Here is a 17,906-nt window from a genome sequence, read left to right as displayed (position 1 = left end):
CAGTAAGCGCTCAATAAATACCATTGAATGAATGAAAGTGCTCTGCGCACAGAAAGCACTCAATAAATACGATTGAATGAATAAATGAACAGGCCCCTACCCCGCCATCCTGTAGTTCCGACCGTTTTCCATCCACTGCCTTGTGATTCACCACCCACTTCGGACCCTCCACCAGTGATCGTCTCTTTCTTACCCCAAGCCCCTCTGAGTCTCTCCTGCCCCAGATCCCGACAAGGCCGCCCCGCCCCTCAGCCTGATTGTCGGGGGACCTGTCCCAAGACAAGAGAGACCCGGGAAGAGATGGAGAAGCAGTGAGACATCCGGAGAGGCCAAAAGACCTTAGGGAAATGGAGCTATGTCGAGAGATGGAGAGGAAAAACATCCCCATGAGGAGATGGAGAGACACAGAGAGCCTCCCCCCCACCCCCCCACACACAGATACGCCCAGAGTTTCACAGCATGCACTCGGATGGACGGTGCCAGGTCTCTCCTCGAGGGCATCGGGGTGGTGGGGGGAAGCCTGTCTGTCAAGGCTGAGCTCACCAACCTTTAGTGGTTGTGGGGGGTCCACTGGTGGTTGTGGTGGTGGGCCCGGTGGTCGTCATGCTGGTGGGCCCAGGGGTTGTCCTGGTGGTTGACCCACCCGTGGTTGTTGTGGTGCTGGGCCCACTGGTGGTTGTTGTAGTGGGCCCAGGGGTGGTCGTGGTGGGTCCAGGGGTGGTCGTGGTGGGCCCGCCGGTAGTTGTTATGGTGGGCCCTGGGGTGGTCGTGGTGGGACCGGGTGTGGTCGTGGTGGTGGGCCTGCCAGTGGCTGTTGTTGTGGGTTCCGGGGTAGTTGTGGTGGGCCCACTGGTGGTTATTGTGATGGGCCCAGGCGTGGTCGTTGTGGGCCCAGGGGTGGTCGTCGTGGGTCTGCCGGTGGTTGTTGTGGTGGTGGGCCCTTCGGTGGTTGTCATTGCGGTGGGCCTGGGGGTGGTTGTTGTGGGCCCAGCAGTGGTGGTGGTGGTGGGTGAGGTGGTGGTCGAGCTGGTGGAGGTGGTAGTGGGCGAGATGGTGGGCGTGGTGGAGTAGCACCATGAGGGCAGGGGGCGGCAGCAGGTAACTTTGATCTCGTAGTTGAGGCAGACGTGCGGCGGTCCCCCGGTCTGGTCCTCGTCTTTGCACACCAGCCCATCCTCGACGTTGCACTCGACCACCTGCCCGAGGTCACCGATGGGCACCTCGGGGAAGTCGGTCGAACGGCACGTGATGTTCTCCGCGACGTATTCCGGCTTGCAGTTGATGGGCTCTCGGTCCCCGGGGTTGGAGGGTGACGGTTTGTTGGAGTCGATCCAACCGTCCTCGTAGCAGTTAGGATCACATGGTTCTGGAGGAGATGGAGCCTGTGTTATCCCTTAGACGGTGCTCTCCCAGGACCCCTACCCCGGAGCCGAAAGCCCGTGTCAAACCCTTCGGTGGAGATGCTCAATACAGCACCCTGCACACAGTTGGAGCCCAGCCCAGCACTCTTCACACAGGGCATTCAGTACAATGCTCTGATGATGATTATGGAGCTTGTTAAGTGCTTTTTAGGTGCCAAGCACCATTCTAAGTGATGGGATAATCGGGTTGTCCCACGTGGGGCTCACAGTCTTAATTCCCATTTTTACAGATGAGGTACCTGAGGCACAGGGAAGTTAAGTGGCTTGCCCAAGGTCACACAGCAGACAAGTGGTGGAAACGAGATTAGAACCTATGTCCTCTGAATCCCAAGTCCAGGCTCTTTCCACTAAGCCATGCCGCTTCTCTAGTACAGTGCTTAATACACAGTAAGTGCTTAAAAATCCACCAGTGACTATCTCTTTCCTATCCCGAAGCCCCCCTGGGTCTCTCCTGCCCCAGATCCCGACAAGGCCGCCCCACCCCTTAGCCTGGTGGTCGGGGGTCCTATCCCAAAACAAGAGAGACCCGGGAAGAGACAGAGAAGCACTGAGACATCTGGAGAGATCAAAAGACCACAGAGAAATGGAGATACCTTGAGAGATGGAGAGGAAAAACATCCACACGAAGAGATGAAGAGAGACAGAGAGAGCCCCACAGACACAGACACACACACACACACACACACTCTTACACACACAGAGTTTCACAGCATGGACTCAGGTGGACTGTGCCAGGTGTCTCCTCGAGGGTATTGTGTGGGGGGAGCCTGTCTGTCAAGGCTGAGCTCACCTACCTTTAGTGGTTGTGGGGGGTCCACTGGTGGTTGTGGTGGTGGGCCCGGTGGTCGTCGTGGTGGTTGGCCCGGGAGTGATGGTGGTGGTGGGTGAGGAGGTGGTCGAGCTGGTGGAGGTGGTAGTGGGCGAGATGGTGGGTGTGGTGGAGTAGCACCATGAGGGCAGGGGGCGGCAGCAGGTAACTTTGATCTCATAGTTGAGGCAGACGTGCGGCGGTCTCCCGGTCTGGTCCTCGTCTTTGCACACCAGCCCATCCTCGACGTTGCACTCGACCACCTGCCCGAGGTCACCGATGGGCACCTCGGGGAAGTCGGTCGAACGGCACGTGATGTTCTCCGCGACGTATTCCGGCTTGCAGTTGATGGGCTCTCGGTCCCCGGGGTTGGAGGGTGACGGTTTGTTGGAGTCCATCCAACCATCCTCGTAGCAGTCAGGATCACACGAGGCTGGAGGAAACGGAGCCTGTGTTAGCCTTTAGACGGCCCATGCCGGACCCTTCGGTAGAGGTGCTCAGTACAGCGCCCTGCACACAGCAGGAGCCCAGTACAGCGCTGTGATGATGATTATGGAACTCGCCACCGACCTCTCACCCACATCCTGCCTCTGGCCCAGAAACCCCACCCCCCTGATATCCGACAGACGATCACTCTCCCCACCTCCAAAGTCTTATTAGAAGCCCATCTCCAACAGAAAGTTAATCCATGACTAGGTCCTCACTTCACCCTCTGTTCTGCGTCCCCTGTGAATTTGGGTCTGTCCCCCTTAAGCACTTTAATAATAATGATGGCATCTATTAAGCGCTTACTATGTGCAAATCACTGTTCTAAGCGCTGGGGAGATTACAAGGTGATCAGGTTGTCCCGGGGGTTGGGGGGGGGCTCACAGTCTTAATCCCCATTTTACAGATGAGGGAACTGAGACACAGAGAAGTTAAGTGACTTGTCCAAAGTCACACAGCTGACAATTGGCAGAGCCGAGATTTGAACCCATGAACTCTGACTCCAAAGCCCGGGCTCTTTCCACTGAGCCACGCTGCTTCTCCAATACTCTCCCCACCCCCAGCCCCACAGCACTGATGTCCTTATCCTGGCCCTTCCCCTGCCCAGAATTCCCGCAATGTAGTAAGCTCTTCGAGGGCATTGATTGTGTCTACTAACTTGATGGTTCTCCCCCAAGCGCTCAGCACAACGCCCTGTGTACAGGAGACCTTGGAAACTCCTTGAAGGCAAGAATGTTGCCTACTAACTCTACTGTTCTCTCCCAGTTGCTCAGCACAGTGCCTTGCACATAGCAAGCGCTCAGCAAGCAGCACAGATTGATGGAGAAGCAGCATGCTGAGCGCTTGCTAGAACACAGGCCTGGAAGTTAGAAGGTCATGGGTTCTAATCCTGACTCACCCACTTGTCAGCTGCCTATCCTTGGGCAAGAGACTTCATTTCTCTGGGCCTCAGTTACCTTATTTGGTAAAATGTGGATTAAAAGTGTGAGCTCCATGTGGGACAACCTGATTACCCTGTAACTACCCTAATTCTTAGAACAGTGCTTGGCACGTAGTATGCGCTTAACAAATTCCATAATTATTACTATTATTCTCTGGGCCTCAGTTACCTCCTCAGTAAAATGGGGATTGAGGCTGTGAGCTCCACATGGGACAGGGACTGTGTCCAACCCGATTTGCTTGTATCCACCCCAGCACTCAGTACAGTGTCTGGCACATAGTAAACGCCTAACAAGCATCACAATTACTGATCGATTGATTCCATGTCTCCCTGGCTCATCTCCCTCCCGGTCCTCACTATTCCCATCTCAGCTGAGGGTGACAATGCTTGTGAGATAGAAGAGGAGTCCATTACAGAGAGGCTCGTGGCAGGAGGACTTTGTTATTTCCTTCCCGGGAAATTTCTGAGATTTGACTGGGGTGGGGGTCCCTTGGTGGGGAAGGACTTACGTGTTGTCGACCAGGTGGTGGTGGTGGTGGTCGGAGAGGTCGTGACTGTGGTAGAGGTGGTGGGGGAGGGAGTAGAGGTCGACCCGGTGGGAATCTCGGTGGTGGTGGTGGTAGTGGGCGTGGTGGTTGACTCCGGAATGGGGGTCCCGGTGGTGGTGGTGGGGCCTGTGGTGGTCGTTCCCTTGGTCGTGGTGGTCTCTGCAAAACGACGCGGGGAGAAACTGGGATGCTGATCCTGCCCCAGGCCATTCCCAGCGGGAACAGGCTCCACTCCCACCATCCCATGCTGCCCATCGGGAACAGGCCCCACTCCCACCATCATATGCTTCCGGCCATTTTAATGATGCCATTTATTAAGCGCTTATTATGTGCAAAGCACTGTTCTAAGCACTGGGGAGGTTACAAGGTGATCAGGTTGTCCCACAGGGGGCTCACAGTCAATCCTCATTTTACAGATAAGGGAACTGAGGCACAGAGAAGTGAAGTGACTTGCCCAAAGTCCCACAGCTGACAACTGGCAGAGTCGGGATTTGAACCCATGACCTCTGACTCCAAAGCCCGTGCTCTTTCCACTGATCCACGCCGCTTCTCTGAGCCACACTGTTTCCCATCCACTGCCCTGTGACTCACTGCCCACTTCCAACGCGTGACCTGTGACCCGTGACCGTCACTTTCCTAACCCCAGACACCCCCCCGGGGTCTCTCCTGCCCCAGACCCTGATGCGGCGGCCTTGCCCCTCAGCCTGGTTGTCGGGAGGCTGGCGGGGGGGAGGCTTTCCCCGAGATCCAGAGACACCCAAGCAGAGACAGAGAAACAGTGAGACTGAAAGACCGTGGGGAGAAGGAGTGACATCGAGAGATGGCGAGAGACAGAGAGGAAAAACAACCACACAGGGAGGCAAAGAGAGGCAGAGCCCTTCAAAGCCCTATTGAGAGCTCACCTCCTCCAGGAGGCCTTCCCAGACTGATCCCCCTCCTTCCTCTCCCCATCCCCCGCCTTACTTCCTTCCCCTCCCCACAGCACCTGTATATACGTATATATGTTTGTACAGATTTATTACTGTATTTATTTATTTATTTTACTTGTACATATTTCTTCTGTTTATTTTATTTTGTTAATATGTTCTGTTTTGTTGTCTGTCTCCCCCTTCTCGACTGTGAGCCCGCTGTTGGGTAGGGACCGTCTCCATATGTTGCCAACTTGTACTTCCCAAGCGCTTAGTACAGTGCTCTGCACTCAATAAGTGCTCAATAAACATGATTGAATGAAAAAGGCAGAGAGAAACCCACTGAAAGAGACAGGCATACACACACACACATGCCCAGAGTTTCACCGCACACGCTCAGTTGGATGGTGCCCGGGCTCTCCTCTGGGACAAGGGAGGTGCCCGCCGGTCAGGGACGAGGTCACTCACCTTCTGTGAGTGTGGTGGACACAGTGGGCGAAGTGGTGGGTGAGGTGGTGGATGTGGTGGTGGGCGAGGAGGTGGGTGAAGTAGTCGGCGAAGTGGTGGGTGAGGTGGTGGACGTGGTGGTGGGCGAGGAGGTGGGCGAAGTGGTCGGCGAAGTGGTGGGCGAGGTGATAGATGTGGTGGTGGGCGAGGAGGTGGGCGAAGTGGTCGGCGAAGTGGTGGGCGACGGGATGGACGTGGTGGTGGGCGAGGAGGTGGGCGAAGTGGTCGGCGAAGTGGTGGGTGAGGTGATGGACGTGGTGGTGGGCGAGGAGGTGGGCAAAGTGGTCGGCGAAGTGGTGGGCGAGGTGGTGGACGTGGTGGTGGGCGAGGAGGTGGGCAAAGTGGTCGGCGAAGTGGTGGGTGAGGTGATGGATGTGGTGGTGGGCGAGGAGGTGGGCGAAGTGGTTGACGAAGTTGTGGGCGAGGTGATGGATGTGGTGGTGGGTGAGGAAGTGGGCGAAGTGGTCGGCGAAGTGGTGGGCGAGGTGATGGACGTGGTGGTGGGCGAGGAGGTGGGCGAAGTGGTCGGCGAAGTGGTGGGCGAGGTGATGGATGTGGCGGTGGGCGAGGAGGTGGGCGAAGTGGTCGACGAAGTAGTGGGTGAGGTGATGGACGTAGCAGTGGTTGAGGAGGTGGGCGAAGTGGTCGGCGAAGTGGTGGGCGAGGTGGTGGACGTGGTGGTGGGCGAGGAGGTGGGCGAAGTGGTCGGCGAAGTGGTGGGCGAGGTGGTGGACGTGGTGGTGGGCGAGGAGGTGGGCGAAGTGGTCGGCGAAGTGGTGGGTGAGGTGATGGACGTGGTGGTGGGCGAGGAGGTGGGCGAAGTGGTCGGCGAAGTGGTGGGCGAAGTGATGGACGTGGTGGTGGGCGAGGAGGTGGGCGAAGTGGTCGACGAAGTAGTGGGTGAGGTGATGGACGTGGCGGTGGTTGAGGAGGTGGGCGAAGTGGTCGGCGAAGTGGTGGGTGAGGTGGTGGACGTGGTGGTGGGTGAGGAGGTGGGCGAAGTGGTCGGCGAAGTGGTGGGCGAGGTGATGGACGTGGTGGTGGGCGAGGAGGTGGGCGAAGTGGTCGACGAAGTGGTGGGTGAGGTGATGGACGTGGTGGTGGGTGAGGAGGTAGGCAAAGTGGTCGGCGAAGTGATGGGCGAGGTGGTGGACGTGGTGGTGGGTGAGGAGGTGGGCGAAGTGGTCGGCAAAGTGATGGGCGAGGTGGTAGATGAGGTGGTGGGCGAGGACGTGGGCACGGTGGTGAAGCAGTCCGGGCTCAGAGGGCGGCAGCAGATGACGTTGATCTTGTAGTTGTAGCAGATGGGCATCTGTTGTCCGCTCTGGTCCTTGTTGTGGCACACGAGCCCCACTTCGGTGTTGCATTCGACCACCTGCCCGAGCTGGTCGAGGGAAGTGTCGGGGAAGGAGGTCGACCGGCACGTGATGTTCTCCGCCTCGTAGCCCTGGCTGCATTTGACGAACTCGTAGTCCCCGGTGCTGGGGGGCATCGGTTTGACCGAGTCGATCCACCCGGTCCCGTAGCAGTCGGGCACGCACGGGGCTGGATGGAACAGAGCCCGCGTTACCCCTCATGGACCCCTGCTCACCCTGTTCAGAGCTCCTCACCCAGCAGGCGCCCAGCTCGGTGCTCTGCACCCAACGGGCACCCAGCTCTGAGCTCCGAACACAGCAGGCATCTAGTACAGTGCTCTCACACATCAGACACCTAATACAACATTCTGCACACACAGCGGACATCCAATTCAGTGTCCTGCACATGATAAGCAACCAGCAAAGTGCTTTCCACACAGTAGGAAGCCGGTGCGCGACTTTGCGCTCTGGGCATGTCACCCCTTGTCCGCAAAAATCTCCAGTGGTTGCCTATCAACCTTCGCATGAAGCGAAACCTCCTCACTATTGACTTCAAATCCGTCCACCCCCTCGCCCCCTCCTACCTCACCTCCCTTCTCTCCTTCTCCCTCCCAGTCCACACCCTCCACTCCAGTGCCACCACTAACCTCCTCACTGGGCCTCATCCTCGCCTGTCCCACCGTCGACCCCTGGCCCATGTCCCATCTCTGGCCTGGAACACCCTCCCTCTTCACAGCTGCCAAACTATCTCTCTTCCTCCCTTCAAACCCCCTACTGAGAGCTCACCTCCTCCAGGAGGCCTTCCCAGGCTGAGCCTCCCTTTCCCCTGCTCCTCCTCCCCTCCCAATAGCCCCCTCTCCCTCCCTCTGCTCTACCTCCTTCCCTGCCCCACAGCACTTGTGTGTCCGTGTGTGCATATTTATTATTCTATTATTTTATTAATGATGTGTATATATCTATAATTCTATTTATCTATTTTGATAATAATAATAATGGTATTTGTTAATCGCTTACTATGTGCAAAGCACTGTTCTAAGCGCTGGGGGGATACAAGGAGATCAACTTGTCCCACATGGGGCTCACAATCTTAATCCCCATTTTACAGATGAGTTAACTGAGGCACAGAGAAGTTAAGTGACTTGCCCAAAGTCACACAGCTGACAGTTGGCGGAGCCGGGATTTGAACTCCTGACCTCTGACTCCAAAGCCCGGGCTCTTTCCACTGAGCCACGCTGCTTCTCTACGCTGCTTTTGATGCTATTGACACCTGCCTACTTGTTTTGTCTTGTTGTCTGTCTCCCCCTTCTAGACTCTGAACCCGTCGTTGGGTAGGGAATCTCTCTATCTGTTGCCGAATTGTACTTTCCAAGCGCTTAGTACAGTGCTCTGCACACAGTAAGCGCTCAATAAATAAGATTGAATGAATGAACGAATGCATGCTACTTCTGCCCCAGGAAATTTCTGCGATCCGACGACAGGGTCCTCGCTGGAGGAGACTTACTTGTTGAGATGGTGCTGGAGAGCGTGGTGGTCTTGGTGGGCGAAGTCACGGTCGTGGTGGTCGTAGTGAGCTCAGGTGTGGGCGTGGCGGTGGATGTGGTGGTCGGGGTGGGTGTGGTGGTGGGTGTAGTGACCTCGGTTGTGGTGGTCGTGGTGGGTGCGGTGGTCGTGGGGGTTGTGGTGGTTGTGGGACCCTCGGTTGTGGTTGTGGGGGTAGTGGAGCCCTCAGTTGTGGTCGTGGAGGTTGTGGGGCTCTCGGTTGTGATGGTTGTGGTGGTTGTGGGGCTCACAGTTGTGGTCGTGGAGGTTGTGGGGCCCTCTGTTGTGGTTGTGGGGGTTGTGGGGCCCTCAGTTGTGGTCGTGGAGGTTGTGGGGCTCTCGGTTGTGATGGTTGTGGTGGTTGTGGGGCTCACAGTTGTGGTCGTGGAGGTTGTGGGGCCCTCAGTTGTGGTGGTCGTGGTGGCTGTGGGGCCCTCGGTTGTGCTCGTGGTGGTTGCGGGGCCCTCAGTTGTGGTGGTCGTGGAGCCCTCAGTTGTGGTCGTGGAGGTTGTGAGGCCCTCGGTTGTGATGGTTGTGGTGGTTGTGGGGCCCTCAGTTGTGGTGGTCGTGGTGGTTGTGGGGCCCTCTGTTGTGGTTGTGGGGGTTGTGGGGCCCTCAGTTGTGGTCGTGGAGGTTGTGGGGCTCTCGGTTGTGATGGTTGTGGTGGTTGTGGGGCTCACAGTTGTGGTCGTGGAGGTTGTGGGGCCCTCAGTTGTGGTGGTCGTGGTGGCTGTGGGGCCCTCGGTTGTGCTCGTGGTGGTTGCGGGGCCCTCAGTTGTGGTGGTCGTGGAGCCCTCAGTTGTGGTCGTGGAGGTTGTGGGGCCCTCGGTTGTGATGGTTGTGGTGGTTGTGGGGCCCTCAGTTGTGGTGGTCGTGGTGGTTGTGGGGCCCTCTGTTGTGGTTGTGGGGGTTGTGGGGCCCTCAGTTGTGGTCGTGGAGGTTGTGGGGCTCTCGGTTGTGATGGTTGTGGTGGTTGTGGGGCTCACAGTTGTGGTCGTGGAGGTTGTGGGGCCCTCAGTTGTGGTGGTCGTGGTGGCTGTGGGGCCCTCGGTTGTGCTCGTGGTGGTTGCGGGGCCCTCAGTTGTGGTGGTCGTGGAGCCCTCAGTTGTGGTCGTGGAGGTTGTGGGGCCCTCGGTTGTGATGGTTGTGGTGGTTGTGGGGCCCTCAGTTGTGGTGGTCGTGGTGGTTGTGGGGCCCTCTGTTGTGGTTGTGGGGGCTGTGGGGCCCTCAGTTGTGGTCGTGGAGGTTGTGGGGCTCTCGGTTGTGATGGTTGTGGTGGTTGTGGGGCTCACAGTTGTGGTCGTGGAGGTTGTGGGGCCCTCAGTTGTGGTGGTCGTGGTGGCTGTGGGGCCCTCGGTTGTGCTCGTGGTGGTTGCGGGGCCCTCAGTTGTGGTGGTCGTGGAGCCCTCAGTTGTGGTCGTGGAGGTTGTGGGGCCCTCGGTTGTGATGGTTGTGGTGGTTGTGGGGCCCTCAGTTGTGGTGGTCGTGGTGGTTGTGGGGCCCTCTGTTGTGGTTGTGGGGGCTGTGGGGCCCTCAGTTGTGGTCGTGGAGGTTGTGGGGCTCTCGGTTGTGATGGTTGTGGTGGTTGTGGGGCTCACAGTTGTGGTCGTGGAGGTTGTGGGGCCCTCAGTTGTGGTGGTCGTGGTGGCTGTGGGGCCCTCGGTTGTGCTCGTGGTGGTTGCGGGGCCCTCAGTTGTGGTGGTCGTGGAGCCCTCAGTTGTGGTCGTGGAGGTTGTGGGGCCCTCGGTTGTGATGGTTGTGGTGGTTGTGGGGCCCTCAGTTGTGGTGGTCGTGGTGGTTGTGGGGCCCTCTGTTGTGGTTGTGGGGGTTGTGGGGCCCTCAGTTGTGGTCGTGGAGGTTGTGGGGCTCTCGGTTGTGATGGTTGTGGTGGTTGTGGGGCTCACAGTTGTGGTCGTGGAGGTTGTGGGGCCCTCAGTTGTGGTGGTCGTGGTGGTTGTGGGGCCCTCGGTTGTGCTCGTGGTGGTTGCGGGGCCCTCAGTTGTGGTGGTCGTGGAGCCCTCAGTTGTGGTCGTGGAGGTTGTGGGGCCCTCAGTTGTGGTGGTCGTGGTGGTTGTGGGGCCCTCGGTTGTGCTCGTGGTGGTTGCGGGGCCCTCAGTTGTGGTGGTCGTGGTGGTTGTGGGGCCCTCAGTTGTGCTCGTGGTGGTTGTGGGGCCCTCGGTTGTGGTCGTGGTGGTTGTGGGGCTTTCAGTTGTGGTCGTGGAGGTTGTGGGTCCCTCGGTTGTGGTGATTATGGTGGTTGTGGGGCCCACAGTTGTGGTCGTGGGGGTTGTGGGGCCCTCGGTTGTTGTGGTCGAGGTGGGTATGGTGGTCGTGGTGGTCGTCGTTGTGGTGGGGGTGGGAGTTGATGTGGGGGTGGTGGGGCCGATGGGGGTAGCGGTGGGGGTCGTTTCCGTGGTTGTGGTGGTACTCTCTGCAAAACAACACGAGGAGAAATCGGGATGCTGACCCCCAACCCAGGCCATTCCCAGGGAGAACAGGCCCCATCCCCGCCATCCTGGGTTTCCAGACATTTTCCATTTTCCCTTTCAATGGGGTCTTCCCACGGGTGTCCCATGACTTCGTATCCACAACCCGTGACCATCCCTTGTCTACCCCCAAACCCTTCTTCTGCTTTTGCCTAGAACAGTTCTTCACACGTAGTAACTGCTTAACAAATTCCATCATTATTATTATTATTAAAATATTAAAAGAGCCTCAGTCCACTCATTCGTGGTTCTGTCCAGCCGTGGAAGAGAGAGACAGAGATAGAGACCCAGAGGCAGAGAGACAGAGATGCAGCGAGACATCCGGAAGATCAGAAAAACAGCGGGGAGCAGAAGAGACAACAAGAGAGCAAGACACACATACACACACACAAAGACACACAATGAAACACAGACACAGACACAAAAAGTCACCTAACAATAATAATTAATAATTATGGTACTTGCTAAGTGCCAATTACTCTTCTAAGCACTGGGGTAGATACAAGCTAATCAGGTTGGACACAGTCCCTGCCTCACGTGGGGCTCACACTCTTAACCCCCATTTAACAGGCAAGGGAACTGAGGCCCAGAGAAGTGAAGTGACTTGCCCAAGGTCACCCAGCAGACATGTGGCAGAGCCGGGATTAAGGCCGAGCTCTATCCATTTAGCCACATAGACACCCAGGTGTAAAAAGACATTACACACAGCCCCAAACTCACACAACCACACAGACACAAAATGGCAAACCCAGATACACACACAACCGCAAAAGCACACACAGACAGGTATAAAACTACATGGAAGAGATTTACACAGATAACAATAATAATAATAATAATTGGGTTGGACACAGTCTCGGCTCCCATGTAGACAGGTATACAACTACACAGACAGAAGAGATATACACAGATAATAATAATAATAATAATAATAATAATAATAATAATAATAATAATAGGGTTGGACACAGTCTCTGTTCACATGCAGACAGGTATACAACTACACAGACAGAAGAGATATACACAGATAATAATAATAATAATAATAATAATAATAGGGTTGGACACAGTCTCTGTTCACATGGAGACAGGTATACAACTACACAGACAGAAGAGATATACACAGATAATAATAATAATAATAATAATAATAATAATAATAATAATTGGGTTGGACACAGTCTCTGTTCACATGGGGCTCACAGTCTCAATCCCCATTTTCCATATGAGGCAGCCGAGGCCCAAGTGAACTGAGAAGTGACTCGCCCAAGGTCACACAGCAGACAAATGACGGAGCCAGGATTTGAACCCCTGGCCTTCTTACTCCCAGGCCTGGGATCGATCCAGTAATAATAATAGTGACACATTTATTAAGCGCTTACTATGTGCCAAGCACTGTTCTAAGCACTGGAGGGGATACAAGGTGATCAGTTTGTCCCACATAGGGCTCACAGTCTTCGTCCCCATTTTATAGTTGAGGTAACTGAGGCACAGAGAATAATAATAATAATAATAATGGCATTTATTAAGCGCTATGTGCAAAGCACTGTTCTAAGCACTGGGGAGGTTACAAGGTCATCAGGATGTCCCGTGTGGGGCTCACAGTCTTAATCCCCATTTTACAGATGAGGTAACTGAGGCACAGAGAATAATAATAATAATAATAATGGCATTTATTAAGCGCTATGTGCAAAGCACTGTTCTAAGCACTGGGGAGGTTACAAGGTCATCAGGATGTCCCGTGTGGGGCTCACAGTCTTAATCCCCATTTTACAGATGAGGTAACTGAGGCCCAGAGAATAATAATAATAATAATAATAATGATAATGGCATTTATTAAGCGCTTACAATGTGCAAAGCACTGTTCTAAGCGCTGGGGAGGTTACAAGGTGATCAGGTTGTCCCGTGTAGGGCTCACAGTCTCAATCCCCATTTTACAGATGAGGTAACTGAGGCCCAGAGAAGTGAAGGGACTTGCCCAAGGTCACACAGCAGACGTGACGGAGCTGGGATTAGAACCCATGACCTCTGACTCCCAAGCCCGGTCTCTTTCCACTGAGCCACCCTGATTGGTCCTAAACACAAAGCACCGAAGGCCGAGTTCACCCACCTGTGGTGGTCAAGGTGGTGGTCGAAGGTACGGTGGTGGTGGTTGGGGGCGTGGGTGTGGTGGTCGTGGTGGGGGGCGTGGGTGTGGTGGTTGTGGTGGTGGTGGTCAAAGGCATGGTGGTGGTGGTTGGGGGCGTGGGTGTGGTGGTCGTGGTGGGGGGCGCGGTGGTGGTGGTTGTGGTGGTGGTGGTCGAAGGCACGGTGGTGGTGGTTGGGGGCGTGGGTGTGGTGGTCGTGGTGGGGGGCGTGGTGGTGGTGGTTGTGGTGGTGGTGGTCGAAGGCGTGGTGGTGGTGGTTGGGGGCGTGGGTGTGGTGGTCGTGGTGGGGGGCATGGTGGTTGTGGTGGTGGTGGTCGAAGGCACGGTGGTGGTGGTTGGGGGCGTGGGTGTGGTGGTCGTGGTGGTGGTTGGGGGCGTGGGTGTGGTGGTCGTGGTGGTGGTGGTCGAAGGCACGGTGGTGGTGGTTGGGGGTGTGGGGGTGGTGGTCGTGGTGGGGGGCGTGGTGGTGGTGGTTGTGGTGGTGGTGGTCGAAGGCATGGTGGTGGTGGTTGGGGGCGTGGGTGTGGTGGTCGTGGTGGGGGGCGTGGTGGTGGTGGTCGAAGGCATGGTGGTGGTGGTTGGGGGCGTGGGTGTGGTGGTCGTGGTGGGGGGGCGTGGTGGTGGTGGTTGTGGTGGTGGGAGCCGTAGTGGAGATACACTCCGGGGACGGGGGCTTGCAGCAGTCGACTTTGATCTCGTAGTTGTAGCAGATGGGCATCATGCCCCCGACCTGGTCTTCGTTTCGACACACCAACCCCACCTCGGTGTTGCAAGTGACCACCTGATCGAGCTCCTCGATGGGCAGGTGGGGAAAGAAGGGCGACCGGCAAGTGATGCTCTCCGGCTCGTAGCCCGGCTTGCAGTTGATGGGCTCGAAGTCCCCGCCGTTGGAGAAGGACGGTTTGTGCGAGTCGGTCCAGTCGCCGCTGATGCAGTCGGGCACACACGAGGCTGGAGGGGACGGAGCCCGCGTTAGGCCTTGGATGGCACCCACCCATGCCCCCCTCTTCCCCGCCCAGAGCCGATGGACCCTTGGGTAGAGGCCCCCAGCACAGTGCTCTGCACACAACAGGTGCCCACTACAGCCCTCTGCACGCAGTAGAGAAGCAATGTGGCTCAGTGGAAAGAGCCCGGGCTTTGGAGTCCGAGGTCGTGGGTTCGAATCCCCGCTCCACCAATTGTCAGCTGTGTGACTTTGGGCAAGTCACTTCACTTCTCTGGGCCTCAGTTACCTCATCTGTAAGACTGTGAGCCCCCCGTGGGACAACCTGATCCCCTTGGAACCTCCCCAGCGCTTAGAACAGTGCTTTGCACATAGTAAGCGCTCAACAAATGCCATCACTATTTATTTATTTAATAGGTACCCGGTACGGTGCACTGCACCCAATGAACATCCTGTACAGTGCTCCAGTAGGCACCCAGTACAATGTTCTGCACCAAATAAGTGCCCGGTACAGTGCTCTACACAAAATTAGTGCCCACTACAGCACTCTGTACGCAGAAAATGTCCAGTACAATATTTTATGCCCAGTACAGTGTTCTGTACACATTAAATACCCAGTACAGTGCTCCACACACAGTAGATATCCAATACGGTGCTCTGCACACAGTAAATGCCCAGTAATAAATAATAATAATGTCATTTGTTAAGCTCTTACTATGTGTAAAGAACTGTTCTAAGCGCTGGGGAGGTTACAAGGTGATCAGGTTGTCCAAGAGGGGACTCACAGTCTTAATCCCCATTTTACAGATGAGGTAACTGAGGCTCAGAGAAGTTAAGTGACTTGCCCAAGGTCACACAGCAGAGAAGTGGTAGAGCCGGGATTCGAACCCATGACCTCTGACTCCCAAGCCCGGGCTCTTTCCACTGAGCCACGCTGCTTCTACAGTACAGTGCTCTGCACATAGTGAACATCCAATACAGTGTTCTGCACACCGTAAGCGTCCACTACAGTGCTCTGCACACAGAAAATGCCCAGTTTCGTGCTTTGCATGCAATAGATGTCTGGTACAGTGCTCTGCACACCAGAAACCTTTGGCTAATCCCGATGGTAACGACTTACTTGTAGATGGGATGATGGTGGTAGTCGAAACTACAGCAGGAAACAAGAAGGAGAATGATTAGGTTCACAACAGGGAGTCCAATGGAGGTGGCCTGCCTCAGTTTCCCTCCCCCCACTGACCAGTGAAAGACCCCCGGGGGTGAGGAGGGGAGGCTTTTCTGATCGCCCCTGCTTTTTTAACCCTCAACACCCTCGTGGGGGTGGGGGGGCAGTGGGAGAGGGTCTCCCAGGACTGTCACCAATCAATCAATCAATCAATCAATCAATCATCATTATCATCAATCGTACTTATTGAGCGCTTACTGTGTGCAGAGCACTGTACTAAGCGCTTGGGAAGTACAAATTGGCAACATATAGAGACAGTCCCTACCCAACAGTGGGCTCACAGTCTAAAAGCGGGAGACAGAGAACAAAACCAAACATACTAACAAAATAAAATAAATAGAATAGATATGTAGAAGTAAAATAAATAAATAAATAATCACATTTATTGAGCGCTTACTGTGTGCAGAGCACTGTACTAAGTGCTTGGGAAGTACACATAAGCTAGGGTACTTGTACCCAGGGTACTTCCATCCCAAAATGAGACCCAGGGGGGCGTGGGCTCCTCCCCATGGCCTCCCAACACCACCCTGAGCTCCACCGCCACCCTCAAGCCCTTATAGGCCCATCTATCACCCATCACTGTACTGAGTGACTCTCCCTCCACCCGCCCATTTCCTTCTCCCTCTCTGAGCCGTGGCCCCTTTCCTTTCTCTGATATTTGCAAATGTAAGCCCTCCAGACTGTAAACCCATTGTGGGCAGGGAATGGATCTGGTTATATTGTTCTATTGGCTCTCCCAAGCGCTTAGTACAGTGCTCTGCATACAGTACATGCTCAATAAATACGATTAAATGAATTGAATGAATAAATATTTTTTTCCCTTCTCCCCGTGGGGATATAAGCTCTGGGGGTCAAGAGAACTTCTGGGGAACTTTGCCCAGCGCTCAGGAAAGGGTGTCACACTCAGTAGATGTAAGAGATGGACCTGAGCACTCAGTACAGTGCTCTGCACACGGTAGACTGCCAGCTCCTTGAGGGCAGGGATTTTGACTGCTACCTCTATTGTCCTCCCCCAAGTGCTCAGCACAGTGCTCTGCACATGGTAGAATTTGGGCAGGTTCCTGGAGGGCAGGTTCTGTGTCTACTAACTCTACTGGACTCTTCCAAGTGCTCAGCACAGTGGTTTGCACAGCGTAGAATGGAAACTCCTTCATTCATTCATTCATTCATTCAATCGTATTTATTGAGCACTTACTGTGTGCAGAGCACTGTACTAAGCGCTTGGGAAATACAAGGCGGAAACATATAGAGACGGTCCCTACCCAACAGCGGGCTCACAGTCTAGAAGCTCCATGAGAGCAGCTATGGTATCTAGTAGCTCTATTGGACTCTCCCAAGTGCTCAGCACAGTGCTTTACACACAGTAGACTGTCAGCTCCTTGAGGACAGGGACCGGATCTGCTAGCTCTATTGTCCTCCCCCAAGTGCTCAGCACATGGTAGAATGTGGGCAGGTTCCTTGAGGGCAGGTCCTGTGTCTACTAACTCTATTGGACTCTTCCAAGTGCTCAGCACAGTGGTTTGCACAGCGTAGAATGGAAGCTCCTTCATTCATTCCATTCATTCAATTCAATTCAGTGCTCTGCACATGGTAGAATGTGGGCAGGTTCCTTGAGGGCAGGTTCTGTGTCTACTAACTCTATTGGACTCTTCCAAGTGCTCAGCACAGTGCTGTGCACACAGTAGACTGTCAGCTCCTTGAGGAAAAGGACCGGATCTACTAGCTCTATTGTCCTCTCCCAAGCGTTCAGCACAGTGCTCTGCACACAGCAAGGCACCCAACAAATACCACTGATCGACTGATGGATCGGGCCCTGTCTCAACAGCTCCCGCCCGGGGCTGGGATCCCCGGAGCATCGCTAAGGATACCAGAGTGTGTAGCTTAGTGTCTAGAGCCCGGGCCTGGGAATCAGAAGGACCTGGGTTCTAATCTGTCTGCTGTGTGGCCTTGGCTAAGTCACTTCACTTCCCTGAGCCTCAGTTACCTCACCTGCAAAATGGGGATTAAGACTGTGAGCCTCACGTGGGACAACTTGATTACCTTGTATCTCCCCCAGCGCTTAGAACAGTGCTTGGCACAGAGTAAGCACTTAACAAAGACCATCATCATTATCATTATTATTCTCTGGGCCTCAGTTACCTCACCCGTAAAATGGGGATGAAGACTGTGAGCCCCACGTGGGACAGGGATTTTGTTCAACCTTTGCCCGTCACCTATGCCGGTAGTTTGTACAGTTCCTGACACATAGTAAGCGCTTACCAAGTAAGATCGTTATTATTGTGAATTATTAGGGGCTGGCACCATACCTGTCGTGGTGGGGATGGGGGTGGAGGTGGAGACGCCTGGGATTGGAGTGCTCTGGCAGACGTTGAAGTAAGGTCGCAATGTCCCATCGATGCAGATATTCCAGTGACAGAAGGCGCCGTCGACAGTCTGGTTAATGACGGTGACTGTGGAGGGAAGGAAGACCAATCTTATTATTGCCCCCCAGAGCCACATGAGAGCAGGGACTCAGCCCCCCAGCACTTAGCACAGTGCTCTGCCCACAGTAAGCCCTCAGTGTTCATTGTGGGCAGGGATTGCATCTGTTTAT

General features: G+C 55.1%; 1 protein-coding gene across 1 annotated transcript in view; it reads right to left on the bottom strand.

Annotated features, from left to right (window-relative positions):
- The window catches only part of MUC2 (mucin 2, oligomeric mucus/gel-forming), a 98,052-nt gene that overhangs the window by 31,774 nt on the left and 48,372 nt on the right, over nucleotides 1-17,906 (bottom strand). Inside the window, 11 exon segments of the mRNA XM_038765382.1 lie at nucleotides 106-269; nucleotides 572-912; nucleotides 960-1,366; nucleotides 2,216-2,662; nucleotides 4,165-4,362; nucleotides 5,580-7,163; nucleotides 8,553-10,943; nucleotides 13,109-13,769; nucleotides 13,771-14,096; nucleotides 15,209-15,238; nucleotides 17,620-17,763. Of these exon segments, the coding sequence (XP_038621310.1) occupies nucleotides 106-269; nucleotides 572-912; nucleotides 960-1,366; nucleotides 2,216-2,662; nucleotides 4,165-4,362; nucleotides 5,580-7,163; nucleotides 8,553-10,943; nucleotides 13,109-13,769; nucleotides 13,771-14,096; nucleotides 15,209-15,238; nucleotides 17,620-17,763 (6,693 nt within the window).

The sequence above is a fragment of the Tachyglossus aculeatus genome, chromosome 22, assembly GCF_015852505.1.
Source record: "Tachyglossus aculeatus isolate mTacAcu1 chromosome 22, mTacAcu1.pri, whole genome shotgun sequence".
NCBI classification, from domain to species: Eukaryota; Metazoa; Chordata; class Mammalia; order Monotremata; family Tachyglossidae; genus Tachyglossus; species Tachyglossus aculeatus.
The sequence above is the reverse complement of the archived record's forward strand: the minus strand, read 5'-3'. Positions and strand labels throughout refer to the sequence as shown.